This window comes from Oryctolagus cuniculus, chromosome 9, assembly GCF_964237555.1.
Source record: "Oryctolagus cuniculus chromosome 9, mOryCun1.1, whole genome shotgun sequence".
Classification (NCBI taxonomy): Eukaryota; Metazoa; Chordata; class Mammalia; order Lagomorpha; family Leporidae; genus Oryctolagus; species Oryctolagus cuniculus.
This window is the reverse complement of record NC_091440.1, coordinates 14,530,724-14,553,542: the sequence shown is the minus strand read 5'-3', so window position 1 is coordinate 14,553,542 and position 22,819 is coordinate 14,530,724. Positions and strand designations below refer to the sequence as shown.

Genomic DNA, 22,819 nt, shown 5'->3' with positions numbered 1-22,819 from the left:
AAGCAAGGAGGTACCCAAGAACTTTGAGGATTTGCACAGAGATCCTTGTAGAGGGAAAGTCCTTAAGCTTTGTCCTACCAAGAAAAAAACATGACCTATACAAAGAAGTCTGCACAACTCTCATGAAATAATTTAAAAACCAAGAAAGCATTAATAAACAGAATAATTAAACACCAGGTGCAGCAAAACTAGGAGGTCAAGGACCCGGATGATATGGGCCAACATGGATGTGAATGTGTCATCTCACAGTTTAATTATAAACCAAAATGCCGTCAACTTAATGAGGAATTTCCCGCTGCATCCATATAAATTCATCTTTGAGAGATGAGTGTCCATTTTCAGCACCGAGCAGGGAAAAGGACAGAAGTCCACTGGCAAAGTGCTCAGCATTTCAAAACTGAACTAGACGGCATGTTTGTTCCCAGCCTGAGCAGTCCTCAAGAGCAGAACTTTTCAGATCTGGAGAGCTTTCTCTCCCAAGGTTTTGGATACGCTTGGGTTAGCCTGGGAATGCCTGCACAGTTTGGGCCTAGGTAGCCAAGGTGCTGGTCAAACTGAAATGGCCAACAGCATGGCCCTGCTGACCTGCTGCGGGTCACAATGGCAGTCAGGGGTCTCCACGGTGACCTCTCTGAGTCATGGGGGCAGAACTGTGGGGTTAATGACATCCCAAGACTGGAGCAACCATAGTGCCAAGAACAGCTTTGACTACTGTAAGTAATCCCCATGCCTCACATTTAGATGAAAATATTTGAGAATTTAATCTGTGCTTGGGAACCAACTGGTGAGGTGCTGCAGGGGAAGAGTTCTGTGTGAGAGCCAGGAGGTCCCCTCAGTGCTCTTGTCCCCTTGGAGTCACCGAAGCAGAACCCAAGAGGGAAGGAAGGTCAGAGAAAAGGATTCTGGCGAGCTCGAGCAGAAACCAAGAACGAGACCGTGGGGATTCCGTGTTTGCCCGAGTGCTGGGTGATGGCCTCCATGGGCGCCAGAAGTATCTCTTAATTGGATATTATTATCCAAGTAGCTAGCAGAGCCACCCAGAATCCCTGAGAGATGTGTTCTTGGTTCATTTAGGTGGTTCCGGGGAGAAACCTTTCCAGGACCCATGTACGGCCACAGCTGTTTTCCCTGATCTGCATCCTTGCAGCACCCACGTAAGTCTACAATTCTTTCATAGACCTTGTTCTGCCTCCGGCCACTGCGGGTTCAGTTTCTTATTCCCTTTACAATCCAAAGCTCCTGCTCTTTTCTCCTAGAATGATATTTATTTCTAGATCATTCCACCTTTTATTCACCAATTAACTAAAATCCAATCTACCAGGATTTTCTACCTTGCTTTCCTAAAAAAAAAAAAAAAAAAAAAAAACGCTGATTCTTAGTGGCTTCAAGATGTTCTGTTCAGAGTCCTCAGGTTAGGCTCGTGTGGATTACAGGTGTGTCCTCTGGGAGGGTGAATATGAATACATTTTATCTCACTTCTCAGAGACCAGGACTCCAATAAACAGAATTTCATTGTGGAAAAACTAAAATAACCACTCCATTTTACAAGGTTGCTTGCTGAACGAAGCAACTATGTAACCGTTCCTTCTAGAACTTAATCCCCTTACTAGAGGTGAAAATGTCATCTTACAAAGAAAATGATTAGATAGGATGGATTCGCCTTTATCATATAAAGTTTAATCCAGACCTGCCTGGTTTTCCTTTATTGTTCTGTCACTGAAAACTTCCTACAGATGTATGTTGAAACCGCAATGACACTCGTATGAGAGATGCTTTGGGTTGGAGCATTCTTTGATAGATATGTGTTTGTGTGTATGCATATGGATATGTTGTCTATTTTTAAATAAGTTTTATTTATTTATTTATTTATTTGAAAAGCAGAGCAACATATAGGAGAGAGAGAGGGAGAGAGAGGGAGAGAGAGGGAGGGAGAGGGAGGAGAGAGAGGGAGGGAGAGGGAGAGAGGGAGAGTTGGCGGGGGGGATCTTCCATCCACTGGTTCACTCCCCAGATGCCCACAACAGCCAGGGCTGGACCAGGCCAAAGCCAGCAGCCCGGAATGCCCAACAGGAACCCAACCACTTAAGCCATCATCTGCGGCCTCCTAGAGTGCATGTTAGCAGAAAGTTGGAATCAGAAGTGGAATGGGGACTCAAACCAGGCTCTCCCCTAAGGGATGCAGGCACCTAAAGGGGCTTGCTAATCACTGCACCTAACACGCACTCCAGCTGAGCACCTGTTAGCCTTCCAGGAGAGTTAAACCTCTAAGCCATTAAAACCCCAGATGAAAATTACCTAAGTGGCCAAATAATTTTCATAAAACTCATGGCACATTATTCTATAGGAAATAGGAGGGGACTTCTAAAGACTCACAGAAAAATAGACTAAAAATAAATACTTTTGCATGCAAAAAATGTTTGAAATCCAGCACAGTCATTTCATAACATCCATTTCCCTTGAAGTTTGTGCAGACCCCTCATATTCTCCACTCTCCACTCTGCGCCTTGCTCGTTTACTTCCTCCTGTGCGTGGTTACCCAGTTTCCAAAGCACACACCAAAACCAGAGGGTGAAAGCATAGACAAGGGGAGACAGCTGTCATTTTAGGTTGGCAGCTACAGTAAGTGACAGCTGGCTGGCAGGGGAAATGGAGGAAGATACTTCTAAAAGCCAATAAAGGGGGAAGGACATTTGATGCATTGGTTAAACTGAGCTTGGGACACCCACATCCATTGGGGAGTGTCTGGGTTCGAGTCCCAGCTCTGCTTCCAATTTCAACTTCTTGCTAATGCTCACCCTACAAAGCACCAGATGATAACCCAAGTGCTTGGGCCATTGCCACCCACACAGGCAATATGGACTGAGTTCTTGGCTCCTGCCTTCTGTCTGGCTCTGGCCAGGCTATTGCAGCCATTTGAGGAGTGAATCAGCAGATGGGAGATCTCTCTCTCGCTCTCTCACTCTCACTCTCTCGCTCTCTACCTTTCAAAGAAATTAATTAAGAAATTAAAAAAAAAATCCAGAGACCTAGGAGCTCAAACCCAGGAGATCCAGAGTAATTTAGTACCAGAGCAAGCAACCCAGTGTGGCTCTGCGGTCATCACTCTGCTGTGATAACTGACATGGGATCCTCTAGTGTTGGAGACAGAAAGATACCCGTAGGATCTAGTCCAACTCTCCCAATTTACAGATGAAGAAACAGAGGCCGCAGGATGCACTGGGAGCCCCTGTGCAGGATCGCGGCTGGTTGCAGTGGTGCAACAATGGGAGCCAGACCCTCCTGACCCCAGGGGCCAGCTTTGTCCTCCCCACCCCGCCTCAGAAGGATTTCGTGTCTCAGTTTCAAAAGGCAATGAAGGACTAAGCACTGAGAGGCTTTCATGACATAGTGCTTGAGTTGGCTCAGTAGAGAATTAAATGAGATAAAGCATAGAAAATTCTCTAAAATTCTCATAACTATTATTATGATTTTTTAAAATATGAAATATGAAAGTGAGATTTTTAAATAATATTTTAAATTATTTTTGCTGCATCAGAAATTTTTCATGAAGGAATCAATTGCTGGGTGTCAAAAGGTTATCATCAGAAAGATCTCCCATATGTACCCTGATGAAAAAAGTACTCCAGGGGCCAGTAATGTTGGCATACTGGGTAAAGAGGGCATCCCATATGGGCGACATCTCATATGTTGCGGCCATTTGGGGAGTGACCCAGCAGATGCAAGACCTCTCTCTTCTCTGCCTCTGCCTCTCTGTAACTCTGCCTTTCAAATAAGTAAAGTAAATCTTTTAAAAAATAAAAGAATCCATGACCATACAAGATTATACATACAAATAAATATATATAATCTTTCCTTTAAATATTACACAAAGGTTAGCAGCTTGACCACTTTGATTTTCTTCTTTGCTTACGATTTATTTATTCATTTATATAAGAGGCAGAGTTAGAGACAGTGAGAGGCTGAGACAGAGAGGTCTTCCATCCTCTGGTTCACTCTCCCAATGGCCGCAACAGCCAGAGCTGGGCCAATCTGAAGCCAGGAGCCAGGAGCTTCTTCCACATCTCCCATGCCAGTGCAGGGGCCCAAGCACTTGGACCATCTTTCACTGCTTTCCCAGGCCACAGCAGAGAGCTGGATTGAAGTGGAGCAGCCAGGACTCGAACCTGTGCCCAGATGAGATGCCAGTACCCCAGGCAGACTTAACCTACTACACCACAGCACCAGCCCCTTCTTTCAGTTTTAAATATAGAGTATTTCTCTATTTTGTCAGAAAAGGCTGAGCTCTTATTTGCAGTTTCATAAGCACTAAATAGTGAATTTCTATGGGCCAAGTCATTGGCAGAACAAGACTCTGCAAAGTGAATCTAACCAGGCTGAGTGATAACATAATGGGATTCCTTCATAGAGAGTCTTTGGGAGTGAGTATCACTGTTCCTACTTTAAGTTGTATTCTATCAAGGTCTCCTGCATGGAGTTATGTTTCTAGAAACAATACTTTTCTTAGGGTATAGCTGAATGCATGCAACCACATGCATTTTAGTGCATGGGTTTACTGCGAATCACCATGGTTTTTACATAGCAGACAAACCTTTAAAACATAATCCTACTTTTCCCATTCTTTCTCCACATTCTTGAAAAACATAGGCTATTACCTCTCTGAATAATCAAACACAAATTAAGCATAAACAAAACAAATTAGATAAATGCTTGGATTGAGAAGGGAAGAGAACAGTACTTGATATTTTAGCCTTGGCTTGAAATAAATTCTTTACATAATCATTGTGATTCCATATTGTTAAAGCAATGATTCCAAGTAAGAAGATCAAGAAGTATATTAAATGGTAGTTATATCCTTGGCACCAAGTAAATCCTACAAAAGGAAAAATAAAAATAAAACCAACTCTCTTGGTTGAAGATTTTGTGTAATTCACTTTTTATGACCATTCATACTTACTTGTTCATCCAACTATCCTCACATTCACTACTGGGTTCCTAAAGGTTACAGAAAGCCTTGCAATCAGGAATACACAGGAAATTGGAACTCAAGGTGACTGATGTGAAATGCACCACCCCAAGTTTCATCTTGGGATATTTGGATTATATTTAAACTGGAAACCTTCGGGGCATGACCTTTAATCACCAGGTTGCCTTGGAGATGAGACCTACCTTGACTCTCTTCTCCCATCCCAAGGTGTCATCCATTTCCACAACTTGAAGTGCCATGAAAGTAATGGCTTTATTGATATTTCCAGCTCTGCCCTCTCCCTGGACTCCAGGAGTCTTCTCTGCCCACCTGTTTGCTGGATATCACTACAGGCTGTCTCTGGGTGCCCCCCCCAAAGGATTCACCAAAAAGCTCATACCGAAGCTTTGGGGCTCCTCGGTTACTCAGGAGCCATCCAAGGCCCTCTGGCTCATTTTGTGGGTGTTTGTTGTTGTTTTCTTATAAAGGATCTGAAACTGTATAACTTTCAGGTCTCATAAAACTTGTATCTGCTTCCACACCCTATATCCAGCTCCATTTGCAGAAGAAAGCCTTTAAATCCGACCACTTCAGACACTGTTGATGATCTCCTCCACAGTCCAAGCTACCACCTACTGTGGAATAGAGCAATGGCCTCGCATGATCCCTGCAGCTTCCCCAGTTCCCCTCCTATGGGCTGTGTCCTGTGTGACAGCCATGGGGGATGACCATGCATATCACATCACATCAACCCTCCCATGGCATCCCACTCTCCCTAGAACAAGTCACACAACTCGATTATCATAATGCCCTAGGTGACCCGGCTTCTATTTTCCTTCCAGCTCTTTCCCTCTGGGCTCATTCCCTTCTAGCTATACCTTCCTTCCTGGAATACACCAGGCTTCTTTTTGCCTTAGAGCTTTTTTTACTGTGTCCTCTGCTTGGTTGAACCTGCCCTATTTCTTATCTCATCTTTCAGCTCAAACATCACCATCCCTCAAAAGACTGTGTCCCTAGTAGCACCCTAGACCCACCCATCATTATTGAGCCCATTATCCATTTTTCACTTATCACTATGTACAGTTAGTTATCTTCTCAGCTTACTTGTTTGGTATCTTGCTTCTTTCAAAAGACTTTAAGTTCCATGAAGGTGGGAACCTTATCTGCAAGCTCACCACTGAATCTCACACCCTTGCAGCACTTGCATGAGAAGGTTTCCATCAAATAATTGTCACATGAATGAACGAAATGCACATTGCAGTCAAGTGTGAGACAGAAAGAAGTACTACACATAGGGCTGGTGGAAGTCTTTTTAATTTCCTTCTCATTAACAATTGGTATAGACTGTTAAACATCTACCCTGCCAGTAGCTGCAAATTTGAGATGTGGATTGATGTCACAATTCATGCTTCACTAAGTATGTCATCATAATGCTGAGGTAAAATGTTTATGTCATTGCTGTCCAAACTGTAAGTTACTTGCTATAAATAGCAAAAAGATGACAAGGAAAACAACCCTGCCTGAATCCCCCCTTTCCTTCCTCTCTCCAATGATTGGTTCAGGAATGAGGGTCATGAATATTATCATCCATATATTCTGAACTCAGGTAAAAATGGGTGAAAATAGAAAAAAAAATCAGTAACTATGCTCTGATTCAATTTCCTCCAGATCTCTAAGGAAAAGCATTTTTTAAGTAATCATTTTGTTGATATATAATCCACATACCTTAACATTCAACCTTTTAAAGTGTACAATGGAGTGCTGTTTTAGTACGTTCACAGTTTAACATCCGTCACACTCAACAATATTTTCTTCACCTGAGAAAGAAAATCCATATGGGGCTGGTGTTGTAGCACAACAGGTTGGGGCACCTGCATCCCAAGTCCCATCCTTTGAGTCCTGGCTACTCTGCTTCTGATGCAGTTCCCTGGCAGGCAGCACAAGGTGGCTCAAGGGCTTGGCTCCCTGCGGCCCGCATGGAACACCCCCATGGAGTTCCTGGTGCCTGGATTTGGCCTGGCCCATCCATGATTGTTGAGGGCATTTAGGGAGTGAACTGGCAAGTGGAAGATCTCTTTCTCTTTTGCTCTGTTGCTCTTTCGAGTACACAAAAACAAACATTTAAAAAGGAAACTTTTTAAAAAATAGAGGAAGAAAAGACACTCCATACCCACTCATTCCCTCCCTGCTCTCTGCTACCCAGCCAGGGTCCCAGAAACATGACAACCACAAACCTACTTCCTGTCTCAATGGATCTGCTGATTCTAGACATTTCTTATAAGTAGAACCCCCCCATACTGTTTTTATGTCTTATTTCTATACTTTAGGATAATGACTTTTTAAAGATTTGTTTATTTGTTTGAAAGGCAGAGTTACAGAAAGAGAGAGACAGGGACAGAGAGAGAGATTTTCCATCCACTGGGTTACTCCCCAAACAGCTACAATGGCCAGAGTTGGGCCAGACAGAAGCCAGGAGCTGGAAGTTGTCTTCTGGGTCTCCAACATGAGTAGCAGGAGCCCAAGCACTTGGGCCACCTTCTGTTGCCTTCCCAAGCCATTTAACAAGGAGCTGGATCTGGAGCAGAGCAGCTAGGACTTGAACCAGCACCCATACAGGATGCTGGTGCCATAGTCAGCAGTTTTACCTGCTTATAGTATAGTGCCAGCCCCAGTATAATGACTTGACGTTTCATCCACATTATAGCATGTATCAGTTATTGTTTTATTGGCAAATAATGTTCCATTGAATAGTTCTATTCCATTTTGTTTATCCATTCACCACTTGATGAAAGATTGTGTTGCTTCAACTTTTTTGCCATCCTGAGTATGTTACTATGAGTACTCATGTACAGGTTTTTTGTAAACATATGTTTTCATTTCTCTTGGGTACACACCTAGGACTGGAACTGTTGAGTCATATAGTCACTGTGTTCAACTTTTGAGGAACTGCCAGAGTAGTTCCAAAATTAGCTATCCCTATGAGCAGAGTAGGAAGGTTCTAGTTTGAAGGGTCAAATTTCTCCACTTTCTCACTTAAATTTGTCATTGCCTTTTTATTAAAGTCATTCTAGTGGGTATGAAGTGATCTCAATGTGGTTTGGATTCGCAGTACCCAAATAATTAATGATAGCCATTTGTACATTTTCCTTGGAGAAATGGCCATTCAACTGTTTAGTACATTTTTTAAAAAGATTATTTTTTATTTACTTGAAAGGCAGAGTTACAGAGAAAGGAGGAGAGATGCAGAGAGAGAGAGAGAGAGAGAGAAATAGATCTTCCATCCTCTGGTCCACTGGTTCACTCTCCAAATGCCTGCAACAGTCTGACCCAACCAGGCCAAAGCTAGGAACCTGGAGGTTCCTCTGGGTCTCCCGTGTTGGTGCAAATGTTTTTAATTTTGTTAAGTTCAGCTTATCTATCTTTCTCTTTTGTCTTTTGTGATTTTGGTTTCATTTCTTAAAAAAAAAAAAAAAAAGTGATTGCCTAATGCAAGGCCATGAAGATTTAGTCCTATGTTTGCTTCTAAGAATTTTGCAGTTTCATCTCTTCATTCAGGTCCATTTTGAGGTTTTGCTATGGTCTGAGGTAGACGGGTCTATCTTCAGTCTTTTGCATGTGGATATACATGTGGTGCCAGAAACATCTGTTGGGAAGAGTGATCTTTCCAGACTGAATGGGCTTGGCACCTGGGTTTGTCAGAGTTCCCTAAAGAAACAGAACAGATACGTATGCACACACATACACACACGGTGCTTCAAAAGGTCTGCAGAAAATGGAAAGTGGAATTAAAAGATATATTTAGGGGCAGGCATTTGCAGTGCAGTGAGTTAAGCTGCTGCTTGAGACGCCTACACCCCATATCAGAGCATCTGGCTTGAATCTTGGCTACTCTAGCTTTCTGATCCAACTTCCTGTTAGTGTGCCTGGGAGGCAGTGGATGATGGCCCAAGTACTCGGGTTCCTGACACCCACATGAAAGGCCCTGGCTTCAGCCCAGCCTAGCCCTGGCTGTTGCAGGTATTTGGAGAGTAAATCAGCAATCCCTCTTTGCCTCACCCTTCCTATCATTCTGCTTTTCCAATGTATAAATCTTTTTTTTTTAAAGGTACACTTATTTTTATTGAAAAATTTTTCAAATCCATGCATCATTTTTTCATAATATGGATTTTCCATGAACTTTTTAAGAAAGATTTAAAAAAAAAAATTATTCGAGAGGAAGTTATGGAGAGAGGGAGAGACAGAGAGAATGGTGTTCTATCCACTGGTTCACTCTCCAAGTGGCCACAACAGCCAGAGTTGGGCCAATCTGAATCAGGAGCCAGGAGCTTCTTCCAGGTCTCCCACATGGATTCAGGGGCCCAAGCATCTCCATTGCTTTCCCAGGCCATAAGCTGAGAGCTGGATGGAAGAGGAGCAGCCAGGACAAGAACCGGCACCCATGTGGAATGCTGGCACTGCAGGCAGAAGCTTAGCCCACTATGTCACAGTGCCGGCCTTGATTATTGTTCTTTTATAGCAATTTTTGAATTCTAAAAGTGTAGGTCTTCCAACTTGTGCATTTTGTTACTGTTATTGTTTTGTTTTGTGTTCCTGATTGCTTTGGTTACTCTGAGACTGGCAATTTTATGTGCCTTTTTTAACACCCAACTGCCTGTTTTTTAAAAACTGTGGTTGGATTATTGACATTGCCATGAATGTATTGACCCATTGAAGAGGACATTCCCACCTTAATAACATTAAATCTCCCCAGCCATGAGTATGGAATGCGTTCCCTTTAATTTCAATCTTTTTTAATTTCTTCCAACATTTTATAATTTCCAGAGTACACTGGCAAAAAACAAACAACAACAACAAAAAAAACAACACCTAAATGAAAGATCTCTGTGAGTGAGATCCCAGGGGAAAGAACAGGTCTTCAAAGAAGGAGGTACCTTTCTCTGAAGGGAGGAGAGAACCTCCACTTTGACTATGACCTTGTCTAAACAAGATAAGAGTCAGAGAACTCAAAAGGCTTCCATAGCCTTGGAAACTCATGACTGGAGCATAGGGAGATTACTGATGCCATAAACAGGAGTGTCAATTTGTAAAGTCAACAACAGGAGTCACTGTGCACTTACTCCTCATGTAGGATCTCTGTCCTTAATGTGCTGTACATTGAGACTTAACGCTATAACGAGTACTCAAACAATATATTTCACTTTGTGTTTCTATGGGGGTGCAAACTGTTGAAATTTTTACTTAATGTATACTAAACTGATCTTCTGTAAAAAAAAAAAATTATCAATTCCCAACTTGACTCTCACTGGGATTAAACATGACAATAGGTCTGATCTGATTTCTTCATCATTTAAAAAATCATCTATTATTTTTCACTTTATGTTTCTGTGTGGGAGCAAACTGTTAAAATCTTTACTTAATGTATGCTAAACTGATCTTCTGTATATAAAGAGAATCGAAAATGAAGCTTGATGTGAATGGAAGGGGAGAGGGAGTGGGAAAGGGGAGGGATGCGGGTGGGAGGGACATTATGGGGGGGAAGCCATTGTAATCCATAAGCTGTACTTTGGAAATTTATAGTCATTAAATAAAAGTTAAAAAAAAATAATAATTTCCAGAGTACAAGCTTTTTTTTTTTTTTTTTTTTTTTTTGACAGGCAGAGTTAGACAGTGAGAGACAGAGAGAAAGGTCTTCCTTCCATTGGTTCACCCCCCAAATGGCCGCTGCGATCAGTGCGCTGCTGCAGGCACACTGAAGCCAAGAGCCGGGTGCTTCCTCCCGGTCTCCCATGCAGGTGCAGAGCCCAAGTACTTGGGCCATCCTCCACTGCACTCCCGGGCCACAGCAGAGAGATGGACTGGAAGAGGGGCAACTGGGACAGAATCCGGCGCCCCAACAGGGACTAGAACCCGGTGTGCCAGTGCCGCAGGTGGAGGATTAGCCAAGTGAGCCGTGGCACCGGCCCAGAGTATAAGCTTTACATTTCTTCTATGAAATTTGTTTCCGTGTATTTTATACTTTTTAAAGATTTATTTTATTTATTGGAAAGTCAGAGTTACAGAAAGAGAGGGAGCAGCAGAGAGAAGAGGTCTTGATCTGCTAGTTCACCCCCCAGGTAGCCACTGCGGTCAGGGCTGGGCCAGATTGTGCATCGTATCCCTTTGTTCTCATTCACCTCAAAGTGTTTTCTAATTTCTCTCAGGATGATTTCTTTGATTCACTGGTTATTCAGGAGTGTGTTGTTTACTCTCCCACATACATGTGGGTTTCTCTAGTGTCCTGTGGCTCTTTCTGATTTCTGATTTCATTCGATTGTGGCTGGAGAATATATTTGATATGATTTACTGAGGCTTGTTTTATGCCCTAAAACAGTCTGTCCTGAAGAATGCTCCATATGTAGTTAAGAAAAAATGTGTGCTCAGCTGTTGGGTGGAGTCTTACACACGTCTGTAGGGTCCCGGTTTATACTGTTCTTCATGTCTTCCACTTTCCATTGATACACCCAGATATCCTATCAGTTATTGTGGGTAGCAACTGAAGTCTCTATTTTTGTTGACTTGTCTACTCCCTTAATTCCATCAGATTTGTGCTTCCTGTATTTTGGGGTGCTACTGTTAGTGCATGTAATTGAAACGCCTTTGTTGTTTTTATTGGTTGACTCATCATAAAAATCTCCTTGGTTTCCAATGACATTCTGGCCTCAAAATCTCTTTCATCTGATATTACTGTAACCATATCCACTCTCATTTGCATGGTGTGTCTTTTTTTCTGTCCTTTTGCTTTCACTCTATTTGTGTTCTAAGGAAAAACATTTAACTTAAAAATGAAAACTTCTACTGAGCTAAACCTTCTTTTTTAAAGATTTTTATTTAGTTATTTGAAAGGCAGACTTACAGAGAGAGAGGGAGAGAAAGAGAGAGATCTTCTATCTCCTCGTTCACTCTCCAAATGGCCGCATCAGCCAGGGCTGGGCCACGCTGAAGCCAGGAACCAAGAGCTTCATCTGGGTCTCCACATGGGTAACAGGGGCCCATGCACTTGGGCTATTTTCCATTGCTTTCTTGGGTACATCAGCTGGAACTTGAATCATTGCCCATATAGGATGTCGGCATTGCAGGCAGCAGCTTTACCCGCTGACCACAACGCCAGCCCCACGTGATGGTTTGTAAGTCCGTTTACCACACTGAAATGAAAAGGCCTTCTCCTCCTTCCCACCCCCCTCAACTCTTCACCAGTCTTGGATTTAATTTATAAGGATTTATTCTACAAGATCAAACCTAGAGTCTTATAAAGGCCAACAATTCTGTTTATCTCACACCAGCAGGGGAAGGAAATTCCTAAGCAAGGAACACTGCTCAAGAAGTACTGTACCATGTCTCCAAATCCCTGAGAATCAAGCTGAAAAACTGGAAGCAACACAAACTGAACGGTAAGTGATTTGTCTTAGTGGAAAGTCACTTCCTAAATCTAAATGTGCAAAGTATGTAGGACACCTTGTATAGTTAGTTAGCTGGTGATTTTATTCTCTAGGAAAGCGCCGTCCAACATTAATAAACTGTGATCCACAAACACAAGTCATGTATGTCATTTTTAAAGTTTCTGGTAGCCATATTCTAGCAAGTACAATGAAGCCAATGAAATTAACCTATTTAATAATGTAGTATATTATAAATAAAATTAACATACATTATATAGCCTAAGCTCTATTATCATTCCTATATGTGATTAATACTGTTGTTAATTTCATTTTAAGTCTTTGAAATTTAATGTGTATTTTACACTTAAAGTACATCTTCGTTTGAACTAGGCGTATTTCCAGTGATTAATAACCACAGTGGCTAGTGGCAGCCATCTTGGACAGTGTAACTATAGTATTTGAAGATGTAAATGACCTCAAAATGCCCTATGATAAATCAAACTTAAAATTTTTCTACAATTATTACGCATTCCTATAACACAGCTAATATAATGGAAGTATAAACATGCAATAATCTAATAGGTCACTGTGCAATCAGACTTAAATTCACAAATTTTAGAGGCTTCAATCTGTATTAGTAATAACAGCTAACACTAAGCCTTTACCCTCTACTGGGCACTATGCCAAGAAGTTTAATCAGTGGTGAGAAGTAATTCTATTATCTCCATTTCATAGAAATGGAAACTGGCCAAGAGAGGTTAATTAACCTGGGCAAGGTCACACAGCATGTAAGCTGTGCAGCCATCATTTGTACACCCAGACCAGGTTGACTCCGGAGTCTCTGCTCTTTGCCTCCAAATTCTCCTGCCTCCCTAAAACGAATTCAACCACCTGCAGATATTCAGTGAATTTCAAATATAAAACCAGGAGAAAGAGAGGGGGCAAAAGAAAACAATGGAGTGCCAATTTCCCCTGCCTGTGTTCAATTCAGCGATTTGCCGAGGGCCTGTTATGTGCGATGTCTTTCAGGAATGTCAGCGTCCCACTTGCCGTGGCTGCTCTGCTCTGACACAGAGTGCTTCAAAGCAGGGGCTTGGGAGGTTTGATAGGAATCAGCTGAAAAATGTGAAGAGTTCAGCATGTTTATTTTCAGTAGAAAACTTTGCAACAGTTCCTGTCTGTTTTGCTGGCTCTTATCTAGGCAAGAGATGACATCAACATGGGAGTTAGCAATCTCATTTATCGGCTGAGCATCTGTACAATATCGTAATCCATTCCACAAAATATTTTCTCTGCAGATTGGAAAACTGGAGAGAAAGACATAGATTGCATACACACACACAAACATCATGCATACAACCATGCACTAGGTGTAGCTTTAGGAGGACTTAAGATTTTTCTCTTATTTAACCCCCAAATCCATCTAATAATAGCTGATGATATTGAGTAACCACTTTGCAGGCTCCATACTATGTGAATGTGCAAGTATTATCTAAACTCTTACAACGTACTGCAAAGAACTATTTCCATTTCACAGATGACAAGACACAGACAACGTGCTTTGTCCTTGTACCACATTAACAACTAACACAAATTTCTGTCAATAATACACTAACAGCTGCAGTTTACAATACTTTCATTTATATTATGTAAATGGATGATTAGGTAATCAGCTGCAAAAGTAACAGCCGAAGGGCTCATAAGGACTAGGACTTGTAATTGTTGTGCAGTCCTGGGGCAACTTTAAAAAATAAAATTAAGATTGGTCGCTTAGGAGAATCATATATATATATTTTTGCATTCAGCACTTTATAAACCAGGAGAGAGAGACAAAACCAGATTGTACCCTCACTGAGATAAGCTTTCACAGCCTAATTTCTGCAGCCTCCTACATTTCCAGGACACTGCCCTTACAGTGGAAGCCTATGAAGCCAAGAGCAGTAGCAGAAGAGGATTCGGATGCTCCCTCAAGGGGTCTTGCCTCCTGCAGAATCCCAAATGTGAGGCAGGACTGGTACTTTTGGCTTAGTGATTCAGGGTCCCCAGGTTCAAGTTCTGACTCCGCTTCCAATCCAGCTTACTACAGACAGACACCCTGGGGGTCAGCACATGGTGGCTCAAGTATTTGGGTCCCTCCCACCCATGTGGGAGACCCTGGATGGTGTTCCTGGCTCCTGGCTTCTGCCCTGCCCAGACCCAGCTGTTGCAGGGATTTGGGGGAAAGAATCAGTGGATGGAAGATCTGTCACTTTGCCTTTTGTATAAATTAATAAATCTTTCTTTAAAAAATCCTAAACTACCTAGATGCCATGAATCAACTAAGAGAAACTTTGTCTTCCTTTCCCCCAGTCTCACCCTCTTTATAACTGGTCTAAGCAAAGATGGCTCCAGCACTTACCCAAGGTGGAGTCAGGCACAACAAGCTCAAAGGAAAAGTTATCTGGAACTGATCATGCAGTTAATCTCCCCAAAGCAATGGCCACTAATGAGCAGCCAACAAGACTCAAGTTTTGGTCGACGCCATGGCTCAATAGGTTAATCCTTCGCCTGTGGCACCGGCACCCCAGGATCTAGTCCCGGTTGGGGTGCTGGATTCTGTCCTGGTCGCTCCTCTTCCAGGCCAGCTCTCTGCTGTGGCCCGAGAGTGCAGTGGAGGATGGCCCAAGTCCTTGGGCCCTGCACCCTCATGGGAGACCAGAAGCTCCTGGCTTCAGATTGGTTCGGTGTGCTGGCTGCAGCGGCCATTGGGGGGTGAACCAACGGAAAAAAGGAAGACCTTTCTCTCTCTGTCCACTCTTTCCAAAAAAAAAAAAAAAAGACTCAAGTTTTTCTAGTCTTGCATTTCATTCCCAGTTATAATACTGAACTTTTGTGATTAATAATAGTATAGCAGTTTTTTACTAATCCCATTTTATAGATGAGAAACTGAAGTTTGGTGACATTAACTACTCATTCAAGGTCACGCAAAATCCCAAACCAAGAGAGTCAAGTTCATGACTCTTTACCTCCTACCGATTGCATTGGGAAAAAAAAGTAAATCTATACATATATTCCTGTGGGCTGCCTTTATACAATATCTGAGCTATTATAGGAAAATAATACTCTTATAAAACAAATCAGATTCTGTCGATGGCAAATGGGCTCCTCAGTGAGGTAATTCTCCCCAAAGGCCACACATTACAAACTCCTGACTGTCAGGCCTACTGCTGAAAATACACTCCCCACAGAGCAGGTTTTCTGGACACCAGAACAGATCTCCATTGTCAAGACATCTGCTATCTGCCTCAGGTTTACTGGAGTTTCTCCCAGTTGGGATCTCTTTATTCACTAACCTTGAAATATCTCCTCCTTTTTTGAGTGGTTATCCACACTGTCAAAATAAGGCTAGGTTGTGTGATTCCACATCCTAACAGTTGATGTCACTACGTAAGGCAAAATTGTTTTGTTTCTAGCCCAATATAATCCTAAATTTACACTTTACCTCATCAAAAAAAAAAAAAAAAACCTCCCTATTTTGACAAATCTGCAAACTTATGTTGGACCTCTATTATTTAATAATCTGAAGTGAACTTTTGTAATCTACAGACTCATTGCCACTAATAAGACATACAAGATCAGTCTCCAGGCAATTCATCTTATTTCACTATTAATCTGGTCATTAAAAGTCACTGTTTTAGTATGCAAGTCCCAAAATTGTTTCTTTTTAAATACACTGGTAGCAGTTTTTTTGTTTGTTTTTTTAATTCAAAGGCAGAGAGACAGAGACAGGGATCTTCCATCTACTGTTCATTCTCCAAATGCTCACAACACCCAGGACTGGGCCAGGACAAAGCCAGGAGCACAGAACTCAATCCAGGTCTCCCATGTGGGTGGCATGGACCCAAGTACTTTGAACCATCACTTGCTGTCTCCCAAGGTGTGCATTAGCCAAGTCCTCCCACGTGGGACATGAGCATCCCAGGAGCTCATCTGAACTACTGTGCCAAAACTCACCCCTCCAAATCCCCGCCTTCGGTGAGGAAGATATCACCTTCCCAGAATCCTGAAATGCTAAGTACCAAAAAATAATAGTAACAAAACCAAACAAAAAACTGTCCCAAATGATTGTACATAATGGTCTGGTTTGGAAGAAGCGTCGTCTAAGAATGAAAAAGTGTCCCATCTTGAGCCGGCGCCGTGGCTCAATAGGCTAATCCTCCACCTTGCGGCGCCGGCACACCGGGTTCTAGTCCCGGTCGGGGCGCCAGATTCTGTCCCGGTTGCCCCTCTTCCAGGCCAGCTCTCTGCTATGGCCAGGGAGTGCAGTGGAGGATGGCTCAGGTGCTTGGGCCCTGCACCCCATGGGAGACCAGGAAAAGCACCTGGATCCTGGCTCCTGCCATCGGATCAGCGCGGTGCGCCGGCTGCAGCGGCGGCCATTGGAGGGTGAACCAACGGCAAAGGAAGACCTTTCTCTCTGTCTCTCTCTCTCTCACTGTCCACTCTGCCTGTCAAAAATAAAAAAAAAAAAAAAACTCAGGGAACATTTAAAAAAAAAAAAAGTGTCCCATCTAAAAAAAATCAATTCCAGTTAGGTCCGCAGACCTCCCGTATAGAACCCCATCATGAAAATTTTCTCCATGAACCAATTAGATTCCTTTAGAAAAAAAAAAAAATCTTGGCTGGTCACCGCAACTGCGTGCCACGGCCTGGGTGATGCTGATGTAGAGCCAAGGTTTAAAATGATCTCAGAGCCAAAGCGTAGACTTTGAAGGACTCCTTTAGAGAACAGGCAGCCGGGAATTAAACTCCCTAAGTACAAGGAGCTGCCGAGGGTGTCAGGACTACTCTCCACCTCACCAGGACCTGCCTCACTTTGAGGCAGAAATGAATTACTTTGCTCCACTGTCAGCCTGGGTCCAACGCCCAGGACGCGGCAGGGGCTCGGCGGACTTGAACGCTGCTCCCCGGCCTTGGCCGCCGCAGCCCAAGGCGGATCGCTCGCATTATCTACGCACCGGGCAGCCGCCGCCGCCGCAATCAGGGCGCTGGGTCCCGCGGTAGCAGGGGGCAGCGGGCAACGACGAAGAGGTCAGCCCCATGCACCCGGCTTGCTGCAGGGGTCAGGGCGTCTCTCTCGTCCCCTCAGCCACCGGGAGAGGCCGGGACCCCGAAACAAGGGCTCCGGGGGCCGGGCCTGCGCGCTACGTGGACGACCCAGAACGACCGCGGGCTGAGTAACCCCTCTTCCGGGCAAGCCCCGGGCCTGAGTCACACCCAGGGGAGGCCGGAGGGCCTGACAGACTCAGGGGGTCTGTGCAGGCCGGGAGCGGGAATGAGGCGGAAGTGGGTTCCAGAGGATCGCCCCTCCCCGAGCGTGGGGGCCAGGGTCCCCAGAGCCGAGGCGCCGGGACCCGCTCCTCAGGCTGCGGGCCGGCGGGGGAGCGGCCGGCCAGCCCGCGGCGCCGAAATCTCCCGCGCTCGGGAGCAGGCCCCTCCCCCCCAGCCGACCTCACGCCCCTATGGCCGCGGCCAGGCCCGCCAGCCGGCCCCTCCCGCTGCCCCAGCGACGCGGCCCCCGGCCCCAGCCGCGCAGCGAGGCCGGCGGCCGCCACCCCCACCCCCAGCCCAGCCCGGCGGCCCGGCGCGCGCGGCCAGTGACGGCGCTGCAGGGTGCGTGGCCAATCGGCGCGGCCCCCGAGGAGGCCGCCGAGGCCCCGCCCCCCGCGGCCAGGGCCAATAGGGCGCCGGCGCCGGCAGCGGCGGCGGGGTGAGAGGTCTCGAGGCCCCGCCCCGTCCTCCCCTTTCCCCTTTGCCCCGCCCTTCCCGCCCGGCCCCCCAGCCCCGCGCCGCCGCTGGTGCCGGTCCCCGCGCTGGGCCCGCCCCCGCCCCTCCCGCCGGCCCGCCAGCGCGCCTCACGGCTCCTGTCTCCCCTCCCTCCTTCTCTCTCTCTCACGCCTAGCGCAATGGCGGCGGCCGCGGCGGAGCAGCAACAGTTCTACCTGCTCCTGGGAAACCTGCTCAGCCCAGACAATGTGGTCCGGAAACAGGCAGAGGTAACGGAGCTCGCCGCCCCCGTCCCCGCGCCCCAGCCGGCGCGCCGCCCCCTCCCCGCCGCCCGCAGCCGCGCCGGGGCCTCGGCCCCTCCGCGGCGCCGCGCAGGCCGGGCCCGGCGGGCGGCGGCCCGCAGCCCACGTGTGAGGCGGCCGGCGGCGGCGGCGGCTCCCGGGCCCTTCCGGCTCTCGGAGCCGCGGCGCCCGGCGCCAGTTACCTCCCCGCCGCCGCTCGCACACGTGCGGCCGCTGCTGACGCGCTGCCCCCACCCAGATGCGAGAGCCGGCGGCCGGGCGGGGTGTGGGTGCCGCCGGGCGCCGGGCCCCCGCCTCCCCGGGCTGCCCGCGGGCGGGAGCGGCGGCCGCCGGGCCTCGCGGACCCCCGGCTGCTGCCCGCTCGCCGCCCACGCCCGCTGTCCCTCCCTGCCGGGTCCCCGCCTCGGAAATGGGTGCCCCGCCGGGTCGCCCCTTCTCCCTCCGAGCCCTCGCCCCCCGGTCTGAATCCACCGCAGTTCGGTGAAGTTGCCTTCGGGGTTTCTTTCCAAGCAGTTTCCATCCGACTCTGCTGCGGGTTCAGACGGGATTTTCTTTGATCCCTGGAGATTTGTGGTCTCCTAGCATAAATGGGCTGTCCTGGAACTTCCGTTGTGTAACTGGGCCAGTGCCATTCAATCTAACCTGAATCCCTCCCGCCCTCTTTTTTTTTTTTTAAACCACCTCTGGATCCTGGCCTCCCAGAGGTGGAGCTGTGGGTATAATAGTTTCGGGAGACATTATTTCAAATAAACCTGTAAGCAGGCTGACCCAGGAGCATCGAGATTGGGCTCCGTGGAGGAGTGGTGTCCCAGTGTCAGTGTATGTGGGTGCTTCCAGGGAAGGGAGCAACTTAGGAACTTGCCAGCGGCTTCCGCGTGCACTGTCAGAGCAAGCAGACCTTCAGACTCGATTATACAGAGTTCTTGCAACCACGTGGAGGTTCTTGTGATTCGGTGAAGTTCAGCTAAGTATTCTTACAGAGGGAGAATTGACTTGGGTATGGCTGATGAACTCAAGGCACGGGACCTCTTCTGCGTTCGTGGGCCTGAAGTTTTAAAAACATTGGCTTTGAAACCACAGTGTGGAGGATGTGCTGGCCGCAGCTGGTGGTTCGAGGAAATCAACCAGAAGCTTGGTTCTGTGTGAAGCACTTTGAACTATTCTCTCTATCCTAATGACTTCTTATTGACTTAGGCGCACAGGACATGTCCCGAGTGAAAAAATCAGCAGACCAGAATTTAGTCCTGTTCCCCAAAGGTAAAGCGCATATCAGTTTACGTTCGATGGGAATACACACACTGGTCTGCAACTTGGATTTTCAACTCCGTGTATTTCGCATAACCACATGAGTTTTGTGGGGAGAGATGTATGATTTGTGCGAGTAATCCGTATGAACTCTTAAAACTAGTGTTCACTCTTAAAACTAGTCCTATACATGGAACTATATATACCTACCTTTGCATGCTTTGCCAGGTTTATTTGTAGAATACTTAAAAGTAGCACTTGTCTTCAGAAGTAATATGCATGAATTAGTCAGCACTCAGGATATGATGATGCCAAAATTTTTTTTGACGCTTTCTGCTAACTCTAAGGATAATTTTTCACCAAAACTAAGTTCTTAATCCCAACCCATAATAGAAATCTCCGTGTTTTACAAAGCAGGAAAGCATTGTAAGTAGTAAGCTAGTTTAATTCTCCTACTTCCCTCTAGTTGCTTAAGTCTCCATTGTCAAGCCTGGTGGGGAATCTCTCTTCTGTTCAACTAAATAGCAGTGTCTGGTTCAGCTTGAATTCCAATTGGTGCCTGTTGTAAATCTTCTATCACTTACATCACTTTGGGGATAGTTAGCAGCCTTCAGCACATTTTCTCTTAAAGAACAACTGGAGATGAGTGCTGTTATTCTCTTATTTATTCTCAGGAAAACATTCCTATACCACATTCTTATTTTCTTTGTGTATCCTGAGCATATATTCATTTGTAAAGGAGGTAGTGTGGCAGAGAATTTTCTTAACTTGACCAAAGAAAATACGTACTAGAAGGAAGTCTCCTGCTGCCATACATTACAGCACTAAGTTGGTCTGTAAATAGAATTTCTTGGGAAAGCAGAATATTTGAGAAGAAGTGGCATGTAAAGAGCTTAATACTCTGTTCTTTTTTGCCATACAAAATAAGCCATTTATAAGTAAACTACATAAGATTGAGTACTAAGGCATTGATACAGCAAACAAGTGTTTTCTTGTAACTAAAGCATTGGCAAGGGCTCAGTAAATATTTTTGTAATTCACTAAGTCAAAAATACTTAGTTGACACATAAATACCAAACTGTTGACTAAGGTGGCTTGTTTTATATTCAAATATGAAATCAAATACAATAAAAAACTTTTGTTAAATTTTTTTGAAATTGTTGAAGGACTTCATAACTTAAAATTATATAAAAATTAAAACTTTTCCCATTGTATAAGCCATTTGATAGGCTTTATATTATATTCCATTAAAGCTCCAAGAATTTTTTTAACTTTACAGAAAGTGTTTCTTGTATTTGAAGAAATTATTTGAATGCCTCCTAGTCTCAAAATATAATTAATATGAATAAATGATTGACATGTGCTCCAGCGTTGACTCTCCATGATATTCATGACTGGAATTTAGTATTTATTTTTTTATTCGAGAGACGGAGACAGCGCTTCCGTGGTTGGTTACTCCTGAGTCCTGATGGAAGCCAGGAGATGGGAACGCAAAGCAGGTCTCCCACTTGGGTGGCAGGGATGCCACTACTTGAGCCTTCTGCCGCCTTACAGGGTCTGCATTGGCAGGAAGCTGGAATTAGGAACTGGAGCCAGGACTTGAACCCTGGTAGTCCAGTACAGGATACAGGTGTTCTTAACTGCTGGACCAAACACCTGCCACTGGACATTTTTGTAAGACATATCTCATATATTTTATTAGTCATATGGGTAGACTGTATAATCCTATGATTATTCATTATCCAGACCTTGTTCCTCATTGGCTTTGATATAGAACATCATTGTTGATCTTTGAATTGCAGAGGATGATGTGCGAAAACTATACCCGATTGTTGCGGAGCCAGGGTATTCATAGGAGAAAGTTGCTTATCTCTGACATTTTCTCATGCTAGTTGGGATTACTATAGATATATGTGGAATGAGTGAGATGAGCTTTTCTCCTTTTTGGACAGAGAGAGAGGAAGAGAATCTTCACATCGTATGATTCTGTGAGGTGGGGTCATAGAATTGACATTTTATTTTCCACAACACCGAGGATGCTCACTGAACCTCAGTGACTGACTGGTGCTGGGGGAATAGTCTCAGAAATACTGTGTACTATTTGCTGTACTTTAATATGCTAGGTACACAGGGAACAAAGGTGAAGAGACGCCAGCCCTGCCTTTGTGGAACCTAGTCTGTTTGGGCTAATAAAAAGTTACACTTTTAATTTAAAGGCTGTGTTCTTTTTGTGCAGCCGTTATCCTTGACCACTGTGTAACGTGATATTTGGGTTACCACAGTGGAACTTATCAAATGGGAAGAACCCTCTCAGGAGTCAGATGTCACTGTGCTAAACTCTCCCACCATTGGCTTTAGTTCATTATGGAGGCTGCCTGACTTTATGCTTTTATGTCTATGCTGGAGTTGGCACAGTCACACCTGTGGTTCCACCTGGGCAGGGGTAGGAGAGTCTCAAACTTGACACTGGACTTTCTGAGGGTGATAGCCTGGGAAAGAATTTCTTTTTATTTATTTATTTATTTTTTATTTTTTATTTTTGACAGGCAGAGTGGAGAGTGAGAGAGACAGAGACAGAGAGAAAGGTCTTCCTTTTGCCGTTGGTTCACCCTCCAATGCCCGCCGCGGCCAGCGCACTGCGCTGATCCGAAGCCAGGAGCCAGGTACTTCTCCTGGTCTCCCATGGGGTACAGGGCCCAAGCACTTGGGCCATCCTCCACTGCACTCCCTGGCCACAGCGGAGAGCTGGCCTGGAAGAGGGGCAACTGGGACAGAATCCGGCGCCCTGACCGGGACTAGAACCTGATGTGCCGGCGCCGCTAGGCGGAGGATTAGCCTATTGAGCCAGGGCGCCGGCCAAGAATTTCTTTCAAGTACTTGATTAAGAACCCCTGGAAATTTAAGTGGTGACATGTTTGCCATCAACAGTGCATTGAGGGGCTAAGCTAGGTGCAAAGAAGAAAACTTAAAAATGAAGAAGTTGTATTGTTTTTGAGTTAACTTCAGTAAAAATTAAGTGAAAAGTCTCAAGTACATATCCATTTTTGCAGTCAGCTTGTGAACATCTTTACATAAATTATCATTTCTGGATAAATAAATTCAGACCATCTTCTCAGCTGTGAACATTT

At 45.1% G+C, this 22,819-nt stretch overlaps 1 protein-coding gene across 4 annotated transcripts in view; it reads left to right on the top strand.

Annotated features, from left to right (window-relative positions):
- Nucleotides 1-608: 608 nt before the first annotated feature.
- Nucleotides 609-22,819, top strand: part of IPO5 (importin 5) — a 61,727-nt gene continuing 39,516 nt past the window's right edge. Inside the window, exons 1-4 of one of the 4 annotated variants that reach the window (XM_051850515.2) lie at nucleotides 609-713; nucleotides 1,075-1,154; nucleotides 12,283-12,390; nucleotides 18,320-18,413. In XM_051850515.2, the coding sequence (XP_051706475.2) occupies nucleotides 18,324-18,413 (90 nt within the window). In that variant the 5' untranslated portion in view covers nucleotides 609-713; nucleotides 1,075-1,154; nucleotides 12,283-12,390; nucleotides 18,320-18,323. Of the gene's footprint in view, nucleotides 714-1,074; nucleotides 1,155-12,282; nucleotides 12,391-17,430; nucleotides 17,449-18,319; nucleotides 18,414-22,819 lie in introns of those variants that run through there. The other 3 variants (XM_008260122.4, XM_051850516.2, XM_070048674.1) reach the window with 3 other exon arrangements.